Below are 18191 nucleotides of genomic sequence, written 5' to 3' on the forward strand. Positions count from 1 at the left end.
GTCTAGATAACTGCATATGTGGTGTTGATTATCAAAAAGCTCCCAGTGATATCCCACATTCTGGTTGACCTTGGAGCAGGGTTTTGTATTTTTTCTATTGTTGCTTTTTTACTGTATGAGCATGCATGAAATGAGGGCTGAACAAAATGTTTTCTTCAGGTTTCTAAAATTTGATTTAAATAGGCTGATTAGTAGAAACACTTCTTATGGGTCACAGATTTAAATAGCATTGAAAACAAGTAAAGCTTCTTTAGCAAGGCTTTTCTTGGGAAGATAACAGTGAAAGTACACAAAGCTAAAATAATACTAAAGGGTAATACATTCCAATCAACTGGCCTTTTATGCTCTAATGTAAGCAGCTAATCAGAGTATTTCCTGACCAGCTGATGTCTATTAGAAATTTACAGACATTTTACAGTACTGTCAAGTGGTTTCAGGATAAATGTAAAGCAATAGGCTTGGTCATATCCAAGTGACAAAATTCACTGTGAACTTAAAGAGTGCCTGAGAACTTTAAGCATAAATGTACATTTGTGACAACTGTAAACATGGATATAGGTCTCTCCATAAGTTTTATTACCACCAACCTTGCCAACTGATTGCTGCTAGTATGCCTATAAGCTTCCATGACGGCTCTAATCAAGCTAACGCTCTGCCATTGTTCCTTTGAACCCAGGGTTGTAGCAATGCTAAATAAAAGGAGTAACGACAAGCTGAAAATCTGCTTGGCCTGCAGCAGTGGGACTATTGTAGCAGTTGTTAACACAGTAAGTTAACTTTTCTTTTTAAAACAGCATGCTGGCATACCAAAATTTCAAGCTGATTTCTGCTAAGTTTCACACCTGGAAAACAGTTTGCCTTAAAGAACTATCCAAAGCAAAGGTAGAATCAATTAAATAACTATCCAGTTGTTGACCATTACATAAACTAAGGCAAAGGAATAATGTAACTTTCTAATCTTTTCCTAACTCCTTCCACCTCAACAAAATACTTCCTGCTCATATTACTTGTTATTGCCTAATGTTAGGATAGAAGAGAAGTTCAGTCTTAAAGGAAATCAACCCTGATTGCTCATTGGAAGGATTGATGATGAAGCTCAAGCTCAGATACTTTGGTCACCTAATGCGAAGAGAGGACTCCTTGGAAAAGACCCTGATGCTGGGAAAGATGGAAGGCAAAAGGAGAAGGGGACGGCAGAGGATGAGATGGTTAGATAGCATCACTGAAGCAATGAGCATGAAACTGAGCAAACTCAGGGAGGCAGTGAAGGACAGGAAGGCCTGGCGCAATATGGCTCATGGGGTCACGAGTCGGACACGACTTAACGACTGAACAAGAAGAGAAGTTCCACAAGGTTAAGTTATTATCTGGGTGCAATGTAAGCAACAGTCTTCATGCAGTCCGCCATTCCTATACCAACCTGCCTCTAGAGCAACCCTGGATTGGCCACTGATGTTTGAAAGTTAAACTGATTTTGATCAGTGCAATTCAACATTTTAAAGCAAAAATAGCACAAAATACTGCATTCAGCCTAGTGATAACCGAATGTGGCCCTCTGTATTTTTAGAAAAAATAGTTTGGCTATAAAAAATTACATCCTTGTCCCAGCACAGAGACACCCTAAAGTCAAATGAAGCTGCACTGAATTCGACAGTGTCTTAGAGAAGCATCAGATTAGGCAGTTGTATGAAACTGCAATCAGGCTTTTGAAAGTGGTAATACAATACTTCTACTTTAGAAAAATTCCTTCTGAGGACAACAGATCATCAACAATGTTTGCTTTGCCATCTTTTCCTGCCTCAAATCATTTTAATTCTGTTAAGCATGACTCTGTGGGTAACTGCAGAAAGTTCGGTAACACAGTTGTTAGCATGCAGTGAAGTTGCAGCAAGATTAAGCAGTCTCTTCTGCGTAAGTTTTGTTTAAATTAGCAAGGACAATAATACACCATTTTGCATCTCCAAAAAAGAGACATTACAATTTTCATATTCAAATACCAGTTTATTTCATTTGAACAAGTATTCTTTAAAATCAGTTTGAGAGGTTGCTTTTGCTAGCCAGTGTTGAGCGTTCTGCAAATCATACCAAGAGTGAAGATTCACAAGCCTTTTCCATCTGGTCAACTGTAGTATGGATATAATCTAAATCTAGGTACATCCATTACTGAAAGACAATAGATTCTGAACTGGAGAATGTACAGAATACAAAAAAAAGGACACGTAAGTAGAAGAAGACACAAGTTCACTTGGCATATGTAACTGCCATGATCTGTTCAAGTAGTTTTAGCTGTAACAAAGTGCTATTTCACATTTCACATAGAAAGAAGGCAATGTAAGAGACAGAACAGAGAGAAAAAACAGGTTGAAGACTGTCAGACAAGAGACTTAAAACTTGAAGGCATCAGTATTGTCTTGAATCTGGAATGTATATGCATCAGAACCAGACTCTGGAACAACATTCTCATCTTCTTCTTCCTATAATAAAACAATGAAGCTTAAAATATGACAGAAGCTTCTGCATAGTCTGATGCATGTGGTCATATTTTAATTAATCTAAAAATCAAATTAATTTTTAATTACAAATTAAAAAGTACAAATCCTTTCATGTTTTTAATGTAACAGTGTCCTCAGTGCTGTTACAGATGTTAAACCCATACATGCACAAACTTTTATCTCCTGAAGTAGCTTTTTTTAATTATTATTATATAGCAACCTCTGCATGCTGACTTGAATTTACTTACCTCTGCTGAAAAATATTTTTCAATCAGAGTTGCAGAAGATTTATAAACTTGCTCATTTTCATGGGATTGTAGAGCTTCAATTTTGTCTAAGCCACCACATTCTTCAATCATGATGCAAAGCTTTTCAGTCTCACCTATTTTTTCAGCTGCCTATAGAGATAATTTTATTTTTAATGGACCATATCTCATTTCATACAAATGAGATATCCTGAACTTCATGTTTTAGCTTTAACGGTTATTGGTAGTAAAATATGCAACACTTATTTGAAAATGCTCCCCCCACCTCCGGGGCTGGTTGTTTTATCAACTTACCACAAAAATGTTACTAATAGCATCCAGAATCACCAGGACTGTTTTGCTGTCTTTAACCATGAGCAGATTCAATAATGGCTCTAATACACCTGTCTGAACAAGGTAGATGATCTGGCCAATTGTTCCACCACTTGTATAGTTAGTCACTGCCCATACAGCTTCTTTTTGGGATTTAAAGTCTCCCTGTTTTAAGACACAAGAAAATAAGGAGACAGCAGTAGAACAGCCTTGAAGTGGCTCCAAGAAAGTTTAACACTGGAAAGTTAGAAGTGCTGTGACATGCTCAAAAAGGTAAATACATGTCTGACATCTACCGCAATGTTATAAATTTCTGCTATCCCTTTGAAATGTTGATTTACGTAGCCACCCACTCAGCACATGACTCAGGGTTAGATACATGAAAAAATAATTATTTTTTCTTATTCTGAAAAAGCTGCAATGTTTAGCAGTGGCATTTCCTGCACACTATTTCACTGCCTGTTAACCATAAACTGATGGTTTTAAGTTCATTCTATTTGCTTACCTGCAAAAAGATGAGTTAAGTAACCAATACAGGGCATCTTGCATCTTCAAACCTAACACTTCTAATTTGTTTACTGAAAAGCTTTGATGCATCTACATTATACATAGTGAGTTGGATTCAGCATGGTGCCTCTTCAATCTATGAAAAGTTTATGATCCAAATTTTCCATCTCTTGGAATACATACACTTCTAGTTGATTCTCCCTCTGAAATCTATATACCCCCCCCCAAATCACCCCAAGGGTAAAAGAACCTTCCGGAATACTATAGGATCCAACACAAGAAATGTCCCTTTTTTCTTCCCAGTTCTACGTGACCAAAGCATTTTAAGAACATTGCTTAGGTATACCTTTTAAATTAAAAATATGACAGATCAATACATTCCATGTTCTTAAATAGCACAGGTATTTCATAAAGACTGTACGGGTAGTTGAGTTACAACCATTAATTCAGCAAACGTTCAAAAAACGGACTTACGACTGGTCCCCGAAATGACAGCTGTGGCAATACCCCTGTGGTCACGTAATTGCAATCTGGATGCTTGGCAATCTGTTCATACTTACGACCAGTTATCAAGCACCCCACAACCACGATTGCCATTTGCAACCTTTCCTGCCGGCTTCCCACAAGCAAAGTCAAAGTCTCTTGGGTAAGTCTCCCCCACCCATTTGATCTTTCTTCACTTGCATGCCCCACACCCTCCTTTCCCCCGCTTGCTCGCACTATGCCCTCCTTTGCTTGCCTGCACCAGCACCCCCTTCCTCCACACCCTCCTTCACTTCCTCACATGCACTATGCCCCATTTGCGCTGTGGTTCTGGGGCTTTACAGGAGGAAGGAGAAAGCCTCACAAATGGCCAGCAGCTTCCATCGTGAGCTGCAGAGTGCGCACTTGAAGCATCACTGGAGAGTCCTCAAGCGAGTGTGGTGAAGGAGGATGCTGGTACTAGTGAAGAAAAGAGGGAAGGAGGGCGCTGGTGCATGCCAGCAAGCGAAGGGGGAAGGAAGGTCAAGAAGCCCCTAAGCCACAGTGTGGCAAGCAGTCCCAGAGACTTGCAGGGCTGCACAAGGCAGGGTGCAAGGCAGTCAAGAGGGCAGAGATTGAGGGGGAGATAGGTGGTTGGGGGGAGTTGGAGGCAGTCCTTTACCTTACTGAGGCTCAAGGCTGGGAGGGAACGGAATTTGCTTAATGCCAGCAACGGGGAGTGCTGTTGCTAAGCAATGCAGTCATGTGACATCTCATTTTACAACCCCGACAGAAATTCCAGTCCCAATTGTGGTAAGTCAAGGACTACCTGTATATTTTATTACTCTTCCCAAAAGTTAAATGTGTCAGTGAAATATTTAGATATATAATAAAGTCTTCTAGACTATGAAGAACTATACATTTAAGACATACATTATCTCTTAAAAATATATACATCACAACAGTAAACCATAGGTTTTTAAAGCCAAAGTTCAGCCTAAGGCAGAGATGCACAAAGAAATCAAAATATATTTTAGCCTTACCTTTTTTAAGATGCCAACAAGATATGGAACAAGCCCATGGTCCACAACCTTCTGGATCTGATCCTGCCGACCAGCAGTTATGTTAGACATGGTCCATGCTGCTTCTTTCTGGATGTTGCTTTTGTGGTGGGTAAGCAGACTTGGGAAGACAACTAGTGCTCCAGAATCTATTACAGTTTGAGTTTGTTCATCAGTCCCTGTTACAATGTTTCCTATAGCTCTTAATGATGGAGTCTGGAAAAGAAGTTTAAGCTACTTAACAAGGATAATTTGAGAACCGACTAATTTCAGAGACAGTCCCTTTTAGTCAATAGAATACTATAGTCAACGGAATAAATCCTTGTAGTACCTACTCAATGTTCACATGAGACCACCCACAAAAGTCCTAAATGCATTTCTCAATGCTACTATACTATTAAAAGTACATATTATAAACTAGCATACCACAGTATTAAAAGCTAACTAGAACTTCTACTTCATCACAACCATAAAATATGCCATGCTAACAGCAACATTAGAGGAAGATAGTATACCAGTTATAAAAGTCATTCCCAAGTATACAGCAGGAACCACCTATGTGGACTTCACATATTTAGTTGATCCTTTTGCTATTCTGTTAAGAACCCTTTTTTTTTTCTTTTTGGTGCCTTCAAGTCAGTGTTGACTCCTGGAGACTGCCTGAACAAGTCCCTGCGATTTTCTTGGAAAGATTTCAGAAGTGATTTGCCACTGCCTGCTTCCTAGGGCTGAGAGAATGACTGGCCCAAGGTCACCCAGTAAGCTTCATGCCTAAGGCAGAACTAGAACTCATGGTCTTATGAAAAATCAGATATGTCCAGATAGAAAATTACAAGGATGTTTCAATAATGTCTGTCAAAGAGGGAGGTATACCCACCTCAATACAACACTATATAGCCAAAGAAGACTGCAATTTGAGCAACATGAATACACTGAAAAGATTTCTAAACCAGAGAATATTAAAACTACATTTCTCAAGAAGCTGCTGAGATTACTACACCTGCAGTTAGGAACTGTGGTCTCCTAGAACAACTCATATAAATTTAAATACTTCATAGCCTTCACTAATTTGTATTTGTGGCTATCTTACCATTATTGGAATTTCTCCACATCCTAGGAGTTTCACCAATTGTGGCACTAGGCCAGTTTTGACCACTATTTCAATTCTGTCATTTGACCCATCTGTCAAATAAGAAATAGCCCAACACGTGTCTGCCAAGACGTCATGGTCATGGTGATGGAGCAGGCGAACTAAAGTCGGAAGAATCTGTCCAATAGCTTCAATGGGTGGTGCAGGGTTCTTGTTACGGCAGAGGTTTGACAGAGTCCAAGTTATGTTACGCAAGTAGCCAAGCTGAAAGAAACCATAGTAAAGATTTAGTAATGCTGAAACTGTTTTTTACATTTCAGATTTTAGCTCAGAACTCACACTTACAGATATAGAAGAGAGATCAGGAACAGCAAGTAGAGCCAAAAGTGGGTCGAGTGCACCATATTTAATAACTAAGTCTCTGTAAGCAGAGCCATCACCTGAAGGCAGAAATAAAGATAAGAATGTTAAATGCAGAGTAAGAGATCACATAGAATTACTGCTAATTCAGGGCAGGAATATCACCATGACTTAAGCACAATCCAAGCATTACAAACATTATACAACTGCCACAGAAAACTACTCAGGAAGAAGGGGAAATAAGAAAGCAGGCTTGCTGATAACCCAGCATTAAAACCCTTGGCGAACTAACTACTAGCATCCAGGAGCCAAAGAACATTGCAGTTACAGATATTAGTCATCAGATGCCACCATGTGGAAATGATTTCAACAGCAGCATTGCAGAGTTGGATAAAGTCCTGAAATGCATAGCATTGATATGTACAAAAGTCTTCAAGATGCTGTAGTTTCGAATTTACATAATTTCTACCTAAATAACACTGTATTCAAGGTTGTAAGGACAAGAGCATGCTTAACAACATATGGCTCCCATATATTATGTGATTTCCCCTCCCCTCCACCATTTAATGTTATGAATTCCAGAAAAGGCTCTGAAATAGTTGCATAAATTCTGTGTAATACTTCACTCAGCTCGTAATGTTGAAAATGCTGGCATAAGATTATACTTGTCAAAACAGTGATGCAGCTATGTGCTGCAGAAATTTGAAAGAATGTCTTGAATTTCAAATGAACACCTTGCTTTTTTTGCATAACGTTACCTACAAGAAAGAGACATCAGTGCAATACGCCATTCAGTTTTACTCATTTACCTGCAATATTCCCCAAAGCCCATACAGCTTGCTCACTAATGTGAATATGGGGAGAAGCCAGCAGGGAAATAAAGGCAGGAATTGCTCCACCGTCTACTACAGCTTTGGTCTGTTCTGATGTGCCGGAAGCAATATTGGTCAGTGCCCAAGCAGCTTCAAATTGAATAGGGCTGCAGTTTGCTTTTCCCAAAAAGGACACAAATTTTGATATCAAGCCAGCTCTAATAATCTGGTCTATAGGGGGCTGCTTTTCTCGGGACAGCAGTTTCCTATGTGTAAGGGGAAAAAAAAAGCAAATTAAATTTGCCTCTCCACATTTTACAGATAGAAAACTTAAATTCCCATGACAACAGCTGTTAGTCCTATTTCATCTAAAAAAGTTGGCCGCTACTGTTTCATTTAGGTGCAGAACAGTGAAACATTCCCTTTGCTGCAAAGCATTATATACAAGATTTGAAATCCCTCAATCCAGTGGCAATAGGCATGGATGAGGTTTAAAGACCAGTTTCTGGTACTCATATAGCAAGTCCAATTTTTTTTTAGCAATTACTTACAGACTAAATAAAATATCCTATCATATATGCAGCACCTAAAGTATTCCCAACTAATGTTTTGGGAAGCATATGCATTACCATCTTGAACCATCAAGAAGTGAGAGATGTTTCCAGAATCAAATTAGGCTGCTGATTTGTATCCTAAAGTTTTAGACATTTGTATTACTGTCATCTAACCATTATACATCAGAAGTCAACAGACGACTAGGTTCATATCCTACACTAAGCCACAGTTCCCTAGATTGTATACTGCATTGCCAAAACTAAACAAATTAGGTTTTGCTTAATCCAGTCAATGAGAAGTCTTGCACTGAGTACTAGTCTGCATGAAACCTCAGATTATAGCTTTTCAGTTCTTGTTCCCAGTCCATGTTACGCAAAGCAGAATGAATGATATTACTGATAGAGTTACCTGGCAGCCTGAGTAGCCTGCATCTGGATTTCTAAATTAGTATTGTTAATGCCTTTCACAATTTCTTCAACAGACCAATGGACAGCAACCTACAAGGCAACATTTCAAACACCTACATGAAGTTTAACAATTACAATATTCTTGGAAAACCTCATTAGTACAACACCACTGCATACACAGGCCTTGGTTTTAAGGTTGCCTTCACTAAGATAGAATAAAATATATCATCCGGCATCATGGGATGAGATATCATCAGTATGCTGATGATACTCAACTATGTATCTCCATCCCTGGTGACCTAAGTGATGCTATGGCTACCTTTTCATGGTGCCTAGAGGCTGTAGGGGCCTAGATGGGGGACAACAGGCTTCAACTGAACCCTGGATGGCTGGGAGTGGCTGTGAGTATGGGGAACCTCAAGATCTAGGAGTTTATCATCTTTGGTTCTTGACAGGGTTGTGCTACCCCAAACAGACCCAGTACGTAATCTGGGGGTCCTCCTAGACTCACAGCTCCTGTTCAAAGAGCAGGTGGCAGTTGTGGCTAGGAGGGCCTTTGTGCAGCTTGTGTTGTGCGTCAGCTACGCCCCTTCCTGGATCAGGAGGCTCTCCACACAGTCACTCATGTCCTGGTTACCTCCCGGTTAGATTACTGCAATGCGCTCTACATGGGGTACCCTTGAAGAGTATCCGGAAGCTACAGCTGGTGCAGAATGCAGTGGCGCGGACAGTTCTGAATGCCCCAGGGAGGCCCATATAACACCTCTGTTACACGAACTGCATTGGTCGCTGGTTTGCTTCCAGGTCCAATTCAAGGTGTTGGTTATCACCTTTAAAGCCCTTCATGGAACAGGACCAGGTTATCTGAGGAGCTGTCTCACCCATTATATCAGCCTGCCCCACTCTGTCTGGCAGAAGGGGCATGGTGCGGACCCCACCAGTGGAGGAATCTCTAGGAAGAGGGCCTTTTCTGCCATGGCCCCTTCTCTGTGGAACTTACCACCCGAGGTGTGGTGTGCCCCCACTTTCATGGCCTTCAGGAAGAGCGTGAAATCTGGGCTATCCCAGATGGCCTGGGGGCTGGATGGGGGCTCACACCAGTGGAAGTGGCTTGTGGGGTAACTGATTCTATCCTGTCATCTTGAATGTTTTTAGTCTTTATGTCTAGGTTCTTTTTATATAGTCTGACTTTTTAATTAATTAATGTTGGTATTTATTTTAAATTGTTTTTGGGTTTTACTCTTAACCGTGGGCCACCCAGAGTCACCCTCTGGGGGAGATGGGCAGCATACACATTAAATAAATAAATAAATAAAATAAGGTAATTACTTTTGACATTCCAACATTCAAACTGATTTTGTCCACAGCACTCAAACAAATCTAGATCAAGAGTTTGTTATTCTAAATGGAGAAGGCCTATAGCTCAATGGTGGAGAACAGAAGGTCTCAAGTTGAATGTCTGCCATCTTCATTTGGGCTGGGAAAAATACCTGTCTAAAACCAGAACCACCACTACAGCGACACAGAACCAAACAGCAAATCTTCAGAAAGACTTATAAAATAGGCACTTACCTGATTGCTCCGATTGTTTTCTTGCAGAGGTGAAGTAGCATCATCTGGAAAAGTGCCAACATTTCTCCTTTTTAGCATCTGATCATCTTTTTTAGCTTTTCTCAGCTCTACGTTGACTTCCATCCGCCGTCGCCTCATTTCCTAGTGAACATACATTGAAGAACTGAGCTGCGGTTTTAAAAATACAAGTAGTTATAGGAAGATGGCAGTTACTCACATTGGAATCTTTCCCCTTGTTCTTGAATCTGTTCAGACGGGCAGCCATTCCCCCAGCATTCTCATTGGTAGACATTGTGACTGTGATACAGATATGTCTTTAAACCTAGAAAGAGATTTATAGCTAAAATTAAGATATTAACCTGTAACAATATTGATTCCACAGCTGCAATTGGCATTAATTTCTAAATTACTTACAGCCACCAAACAGTGGCTAAGATGCAGTTTACAACATAACAGGCAGCTCTGTTCTAAGCATATTTTATTCAAACATCTAAATGTTGATCTAAATGGTGTTTAGTTACAATTAACTTTTCCTAGGACTTTTCCTAGGTTTGAGAACGTTTAATATATCCAGCTCACTTGAGGTCTCAAGATTTATGCCTTTGAGTAAGGGGATTAGGGGCTCGCACTGACCAGTAACAATGATCAGTGGGGCTTTTGAACCATTTTATTCCTCTTAGGAATTCCTCAGGTCCGTCCTTCACAGACAAACCTGGCTCACCAGCCTTCAGGGGGCTGATCTTATTTCCTCTACTCTGGATTACATTTACTCCGGGCCCGCAGTTACTCTTGAGGAAATTCCATTGAACTTGCGAAAGAGAATTTTAGGGAAATACGCATTACACATAGCTCCGTTGTTATCCTCATATCCCCTCCCCAAACACACACCTACTCACTGGCAGCATTCACACAAAACCCTAATCCACAAACCAGCCAACCACAACTGTACCCTCGCGTGTTTGGCGAACTCCGCCCTCGTAAATCTACAGTCCCGCATGTCATAAGAACCCAGGAAAGCGAGCTGAATAAATCCTGGTTTAAGGAGCAACGAGTAAGCAAGTCGCGCGACAGCAGCCACTCACACGAACAAGAAGCGTGGGTGCTTTCCTGGCCAGGAAATGAGGCTTTCGTGAAACAACGTAATAAATACAAATGAGCGGCGGCAGAGAGAAGAAATGTGACCGGAATCGTCCCGGTCACGAAAGCTCTTTAACATTTCCCAGCCTTCTGATCCTTCTCCAGAGTCCCTCCCCGCTTCCAGACCCGCTAGGAAAGCTCCCCCCGGTCCTACAACTCAGCGCACGCTTCGCTTCTCCGGCTCCGCCACTCACCCGACCAGCGCCCCAACACGTTGCGCCGAACTGCTGGAGCTGCGAAGCTCCGACTCTCGTCCTCCTCTGCAAGGTGTGATTTAAACTTCTTGTGGCTTCACGCTCTCATTGGCGAATTCGAGTCAAAGCAAACCTCTCATTGGCCAGTTTGAAAAAATATAATCCGCTCAGCTCTCGCGCTCCTGAGGGAGGGAGGGATGTGTGTTTCTCGTGAGCCTGAGGTCTCGCGATCGTTGTATTCAACGCCTACGCGCGAGGTCCGTGGACTACCCTGCCCGGCGGGGCTGTTTGCGGGGCAAACGTTACGATACAAACTACACGGGGGGCAGAATTGATCGTTGCGTCGTCAGTTTGGTTACCGGGGATTTTAAACTTTTTCTGTTCAGATACAGCATTTCGGCAAGTGATGACACTTTGGATAGCCTGTTAGCGCCAAACTCTTCCAGGCGGGCAGCAGATCAGTCTCAGGCCGGTAGACCTGAAGGAGGAGTTAGAACGCAGCCAGCCTTCGAATCCGCTCAAGAGGTAGCGAGATGCGCTGGCGGAAGCTGCTAGAACGCCAGGCGAACCGAGGCGGAGGGCGTGGCCAATTTCTTAGGGACGGAAAACGAAACCAGGAGAGAAAGGACGGACGTGAGTGGGCGGAGCCTTGCGTGTTCGGGAGGGGCCCTTAGAACGCGGCTCTCACAGCTCTTCGTCGAGTGACCCAGTGGCCTAATGGATAAGGCATCAGCCTCCGGAGCTGGGGATTGTGGGTTCGAGTCCCATCTGGGTCGTTCATTGCTCTTGTTTTGCAGCGAGATTAAAATTTATGAAGACGTTTCCCGAGGTTGACGATGGGCTTCTTAGTCTTTGTTAGTCGCTTTGGTTCTTCCTTCCCACCATCGTTCTGGAACGGAATAAAACAAGCCCTTCCAGTTGTAGTCTGGGCTGTTCACGAATTGGCCCGACAAACGTGGGATAGGACGCGAGCGAGACTTGTTCGCATTAAAGATACCAGAGGAACCTTTGTGGGTTCCCTCCGCTCAAAGACGATTTTTACATCCCAAATGCACCCGGGGAACTCTTTCACGCCGGGCGTGGCTGGCTGCTAGCAAATTTGGGCTCGCTTGAAAATGATTTATTTGATTGATTGATTGATTGATTGATTCGTATCTGCTGTTAACACGATGTAAAGAAAAAACCATTTAAATCAGTGTTTTTCAAACCTGGGGACTTTAAGAGGTGTGGACTTCAACTCCCAGAATTCCCCAGCCATCTTGCTGGCTGGGGAATTCTGGGAGTTGAAGTCCACACCTTTTAAAGATCCCAAGTTTGAAAAACACTGATTTAAAGCATCCGCAGTAGCCTAAAAACTAAACAAAGTAACAACTCAAAAGTAAAAGCAGAGAGAGCCATCTGGAAGGCATCTGTTTTCAGTAACTTTCTGAATGCAATTGGGGAAATAAGCAATTCCACAGACCAGGACAATCTAGGTAAGGTTACATGAACTCTTTGCTGGGACAAAACATGAGAGGAAACACGGAAATCTCACTCCTGGGGGCCTCTAAGATCCTTCTTTCCTTACCAACTTTGTCCACCTAACTTCAGCAGCAGAGGCGTGCTGCCAGTCTGTGGTCAACAAGTGCGCCTTCGCTTGCAGTTAAGAACTCATTTGTGGAATGCAAAATACATTCTTGCAAATTAGAAATGTGTTAAATAATTTGTTTAAAAAATGCAATTTGAAACAGACAAACTACAGGGTTTTCTATACAGCAAGCATATTTTCTGATGGTTCTTCAAACCTTGTGGGATGAATTCTCACATCAGTTGCCGGTGCCAAGTCTTCCCAAAAAGTTCTGGATCTCAATTTACTAAAGGCTTGCCTCTTATTTTTATGGACATTAAGTTGGATATGTGGCCAGCTGTTAACTTCTTGCACATGTGTGTGTGTGTGTACCTTCAAATCAGTTTTGACTCCTGGAGTCTGCCTGGACAAGTCCCTGCAGTTTTCTTGGCAAAATTTCGGAAGTGGTTTACCCTTGCCTGCTTCCAGGGGGTTACAGAGGGGGACAGGCCCAGTTGACTTTGTGCCTAAAGCAGGACTCACACTCAGGGTCTCCTGGTTTCTAGCCTGGTGCCTTTATCCACCATGCCAAACATGTAGCAGCTGATTCAGATATGCTACTTTCTTTTCCCTCACAAACCTTGCTCTCCTTGATCTCTCAGTGGTTTTCGATACCATCGACCACAGTATCCTTTTGGGACGGCTCAGGGAATTGGGGGTGGGCAGCACGATTCTGTGCTGGTTCACCTCCTTTCGTCAGGGCCGGTCCCAGTCGGTGGTGATAGGGAGTGAGAGGTCCCATCCTCAGCCCCTCCTTTGTGGGGTGCCTCAGGGTTTGGTTCTCTTCCCGCTCCTTTTCAACATCTACATGAAACCGCTGGGCGAGATCATCCGCCATCATGGGATGAGGTATCATCAATATGCTGATGATACTCAGTTATACATCTCCATCCCAGGTGAGGTTAGTGATGCCATGACTGCCCTTTCGCAGTGCCTGGAGGCTGTGGGGGTCTGGATGGGGAACAACAGGCTTCAGCTGAACCCTGGTAAGATGGAGTGGCTGTGGGTTAATGGCTCCTCTGTATCCGGGACTTTGTCATCTTTGATGGTGGATGGGGTAGCACTGCCCCAAACAGACCCAGTGCATAATCTGGGGGTCCTCCTGGACTCATGGCTCCAGCTCAAAGAGCAGGTGGCAGCCATGGCCAGGAGGGCCTTTGCACAACTTTGGGTTCTGCATCAGTTACACCCTTTCCTGGATCAGGATGTCCTTCAAATGGTCACTCATGCCCTTGTTATCTCCCATATAGACTAATGCAATGCACTCTACATGGGGCTACCCTTGAAGAGTATCTGGAAGCTACAGCTGGTCCAGAATGCAGCTGCGTGGACTATTTTTGGAGCCCCAAGAAGGGCCCACGTAACACCATTGCTCTGCAAGCTGCATTGGGTTCCAGTTTGCTTCTGAGTCCAATTCAAGATGTTGGTTATTACCTTTAAAGCCCTACGTGGCATGGGACCAGGTTACCTAAGGGACTGCCTCTTCCCCATGACTTCAACCCATCCCACCCGATCACACAGGGAGGGCATGCTTCGGACCCCCTCAGTAAAAGAGCTCTGATTAGCGGGGTCCAGAAGGTGGGCCTTTTCCGCTGTAGCCCTCGCCCTTTGGAATATCTTGCCCCTGGAGGTGAGATTGGGCCCCTCACTCCTGGCCTTCCGGAGGGATCTGAAGACCTGGTTCTGCCACTTGGTCTGGGGTGGGAAGGGAAGACACCAAGTGTGGGGATGGCTAGCCCCTTAGAGGCCTGTCATCTGCAGCTCTGGTAACCATCAGCCTCTCGGACTTTTTGGGGTTTTTTTGGTAACATTTTGTATAGTTTTCATGTTTTATGTAATTTTGGATATATTTATTGTTTTAATGGATTTTGTGAGCCTCCCAGAGTCCCCCATTAGGGGGAGATAGGCGGAGATAAATCTAATAAATAAATAAATAATTTTTGTCATAATTTCCAGGTAGTTGGGTTCAACCAACTGAACAGGACTAAAAGCTTTTCATATTGTTGATCAGCAACATTGTCTTCAGGTTCAGTTTCCCAGTTGAAAAATAAAACGATTTGTTGATAAAAAGCCGGGTCTCAAATAGTCAATTGCATGCTGAGTAAGTTTATTCTCAGAAGCGATGGAGTTTTCTTTGAACTGATATTTTTGAATGCTCTGTGGAAAGTTTTGCATCTGACCATCTGGGAAAAGGCTGCATCACTCTAGCTGTACATCTTATACATTTGTCAGCTTTTTGTAAACTGGTAGGAATTGATTGTAAAGCAATTGATAGCACAGAAATTTCTTCAAAAATACCAATAATTAGAAGTAAATCACTTAAGAGATTCACATTTGCCGCTATTTTAGCCATTCAAGGAGAAAAATTGTTTTTCAGAGTGTGCATGCTTTCAGAGAAGCAACATGCTGCCAGACAATGGTGGCCTAAGAACATGTTCAAATCTAAGGTTTTGACCTCTAAATCTTCTGTGATTTCATCAATTCGGCTTAATTTTTATTAAAATAATGGTAAATAAGGTCTAGTTTCTGCCAAAGTGTTGTATTCTTTTTATTCATTCATCAAAGTACAAGAGCTGCTTTGTGGGTCATCCTTTGGTGGGAAAGCAGCGTTTTGATGCTCCAAGGGCATTAAAAGCTGCTGCTTGGCTTCTTCGTCTTGGAGCCAGAAACCAAGACTCACCAAACTGTTAGGATCACATTGGCACTGTCAAGTGATCTTTCTAGGGGTTACATAAAATACCTGTCCAAAAGACTACATCTTGGTGCCCTTCATGAGCATTGGGTATTGGATGCCAGCCCAGCTGCTTTGGGGCTATGGAAGTTGTAGTCCCAGATACCTAGAAGGCACCAGGTTGAAGAAAACCAGCCTACAGATTTGAATAATTTCCATTGTTTTCAATGATTTCCAACTTAACATCGTTGTATGTGCCTACTTTTGACATCGAATCTCTAGATTTCTAGCTTCATATGGATTTGTCACATTAGGATTAATTTATGGTCATTGCTGAGCATTCTGGGAGGAGAAGTCTGCAAATATGAGGCACCCAGGTTTAAAATGGCTGATTTACTCTATTTTCCTACCAACTTTTTGGGTGTGCACTTCCATTTCCTCACATATTCCCTTTATATTTGGTTACTGTCATTTGTTTCTTGGTTCCAGCCAATCCCTTACTTGCACTTCTTTTCCTCCAAATCTAATTTCTGGGTTTTCCTTCTCCTGTGGGCAGTTAAACTGTCACTGAGCCGTTCATAAATCCTTTCCACTTTTACTAAGCTCCCGCTGAAAGTTGGATAACATCATCTATTCCTATGATCCTGTTCTTTTTTGTGCACTTCCCAATATTCTATGAGGTGGGAGTGATCTTTTTTCTTCCATTATTTTCTTTTTTTGGCTTCCTTTTCCCCCCATCCCTTTTTTAAACATTATTTTCTCTCTCCTGCAACCATTTTTCATTCTCTAGCTTGTGCTATTTTTAATATTTTTTCCAAGTCTAAATCTTGGCTCTAATTTTCTTTTATCTTTACTGACATTTAATACTGTAGGATTTGTTTAAATATTCATTTTGATTTGACTTCTATTTTTTGTTTAGCAATTCTTTCTGATTTCTCCTATCTTTCTGTTATTATACTGATAATTTTTTAGATTTACTTCCTGCTGCTTTCTATTTAGTTCTGAAGCTACTTTTTTGTTTTTCTTCTCATAATCTTTTTTCATTTTGTTGTGATTTTTATTTAGCTAGAACTCATTCTGTTTACACCATTTTCTTTTCCCGTTCAGTCTTGTTCTCAGCTATTTTCGTCTTTTATCTTTTTTGGATTTTTTGTTTCTTATTCGTGTTATATTTGCTATTACTACTCAGCTCTGACTCCTCCCTTTCTCAGATTCAAATTAAAACTATTGGTGAGGTGCAGACCTGAACCAATGGCACAGTTTACCTTTTTGGTGTTGCCCTGGCTTTCATTATTATTAGGTCTCAAGTGTCAAGAGTTAGCTAGAACTCATTCTGTTTACACCATTTTCTTTTCCCGTTCAGTCTTGTTCTCAGCTATTTTTGTCTTTTATCTTTTTTGGATCTTTTGTTTCTTATTCGTGTTATATTTGCTATTACTACTCAGCTCTGACTCCTCCCTTTCTCAGATTCAAATTAAAACTATTGGTAAGGTGCAGACCTGAACCAATGGCACAGTTTAACTTTTTGGTGTTGCCCTGGCTTTTATTATTATTAGGTCTCAAGTGTCAAGAGGTATACATAAAATGTGCCACTTTTAATCATGTGTACATATGAATGTGTCCTATACTGAATCTGTCAGTGGTCCAACCAGTGTAGGATTCAATAATATGACTTCCAGCAAAGTGGTGGTTTGCTAACACACAGTTTGTTTCTCTCTCTTCTGCAAATCATGAAAGCAATAAGAACTGATAAGCAAAACTACCATTTATATTGTTTTATGTGGGCCTTGGAATTTTGGGGAGATGATTTGCTGCATAAACACAAGCAGCAGCCTTTTCCTTCTCCATGTTCTTTCTCCCCTTCTGGAACAGCTGCCTTCTCTCACATAGCCCTCCACCCTAGCCCTGACTTTTGGGGAGTGTGACTTCACCTAAGAAATTACTTACCCCACCCCCCATCAGGGAATACTTTGGCTTGAATTTGGGTTTGAATGGAAGATATACTGAGTGGTTGTAACTCCAGAGAGTCCTTCATCATTACTGCAAGGTACGTATATTGCAAACTCTGAGTTGTTGGTGATATTACAGACAATTAATCAACATCTCTTGGAATACAGTATGCTGCTAATGTGGATCTTTTGGAAAGGAAATATACTGTAGCAAGAAACGTTTAAAAAACAAGAAGCTAAGAGTGAGTTATATGAGAAGGAGATTAAAACCTAGGAAGAGTCAGAGAAAGCAAAATAAAATAAAATGTTGGTGGCCAGCCAAGAAGAATTGGACCAGATCCTAGGTCCAACATCCTGGGGAAAAAAATTGGTGTGATTTTAATTAAGAAATTTTCTATTTTTCTAACTGAACAAGAAATTCTGAACTCTGAAGGTTATCATATAATTTTAGTTGTTAAATCAGAAATTGTTGGATAAAAGTTTATGGTCCCATGAAAGATAAGCCTGATATTCAGTATAATTGTTTTGCCAGGGTTTGGGTTACAGGTGGTCTTGATTATTGTGTCTGATAATTTTAATTTAATTTTAGACCCATTCCATAACCAAAATAAGATTTCAAGGAATAAAACAAGTCCACATAGTTGAAATGTTCTTCATGCATACATCTGGGAATTTGATTTAGTGGATATATGGAGACAGTTACATCCAAACAAGCAAGATTATAGTTTTCATCTACCC

General features: G+C 41.5%; 1 protein-coding gene and 1 non-coding gene across 3 annotated transcripts; one reads left to right on the forward strand and one right to left on the reverse strand.

Annotated features, from left to right (window-relative positions):
* Positions 1 to 1980: 1980 nt before the first annotated feature.
* KPNA2 (karyopherin subunit alpha 2) lies at positions 1981 to 11379 on the reverse strand. 2 transcript variants are annotated; one of them, XM_007430546.4, is made up of 11 exons: positions 11228 to 11379; positions 10114 to 10218; positions 9897 to 10037; positions 8326 to 8414; positions 7360 to 7628; positions 6536 to 6630; positions 6191 to 6454; positions 5083 to 5316; positions 3053 to 3235; positions 2741 to 2890; positions 1981 to 2474 (listed from the first exon to the last, which is right to left on the reverse strand). In XM_007430546.4, exons 2-11 carry the CDS (start codon positions 10186 to 10188, stop codon positions 2385 to 2387), a joined length of 1590 nt encoding a protein of 529 aa, XP_007430608.1. In that variant the 5' UTR covers positions 10189 to 10218; positions 11228 to 11379; the 3' UTR covers positions 1981 to 2384. The 2 variants fall into 2 exon arrangements, with proteins under 2 accessions (XP_007430608.1, XP_087994395.1); XM_088138269.1 differs by lacking the exon at positions 11228 to 11379 and adding an exon at positions 10979 to 11178.
* A 551-nt stretch (positions 11380 to 11930) lies between these two features.
* On the forward strand, positions 11931 to 12003 carry TRNAR-CCG (transfer RNA arginine (anticodon CCG)). The gene has a single exon. It is a non-coding gene; the product is annotated as a tRNA-Arg (tRNA).
* Positions 12004 to 18191: the final 6188 nt, after the last annotated feature.

The sequence above is a fragment of the Python bivittatus genome, unplaced genomic scaffold, assembly GCF_059951505.1.
Source record: "Python bivittatus isolate LINGU-HERP-01145 unplaced genomic scaffold, Pbiv_v1 ctg000220_np1212, whole genome shotgun sequence".
Lineage (NCBI taxonomy): Eukaryota > Metazoa > Chordata > Lepidosauria > Squamata > Pythonidae > Python > Python bivittatus.

Excerpts from the sequence above, each read along its gene's own strand:
- KPNA2 (XM_007430546.4), bottom strand. The coding sequence starts at position 10,188 with ATGTCTACCAATGAGAATGCTGGGGGAATGGCTGCCCGTCTGAACAGA. Across the intron at positions 8,415-9,896 it reads AAAACAATCGGAGCAATCAG|GTTGCTGTCCATTGGTCTGT; the intron begins GTAAGTGCCTAT and ends GTTGCCTTGTAG. Across the intron at positions 6,455-6,535 it reads CTGATCTCTCTTCTATATCT|CTTGGCTACTTGCGTAACAT; the intron begins GTAAGTGTGAGT and ends GGTTTCTTTCAG.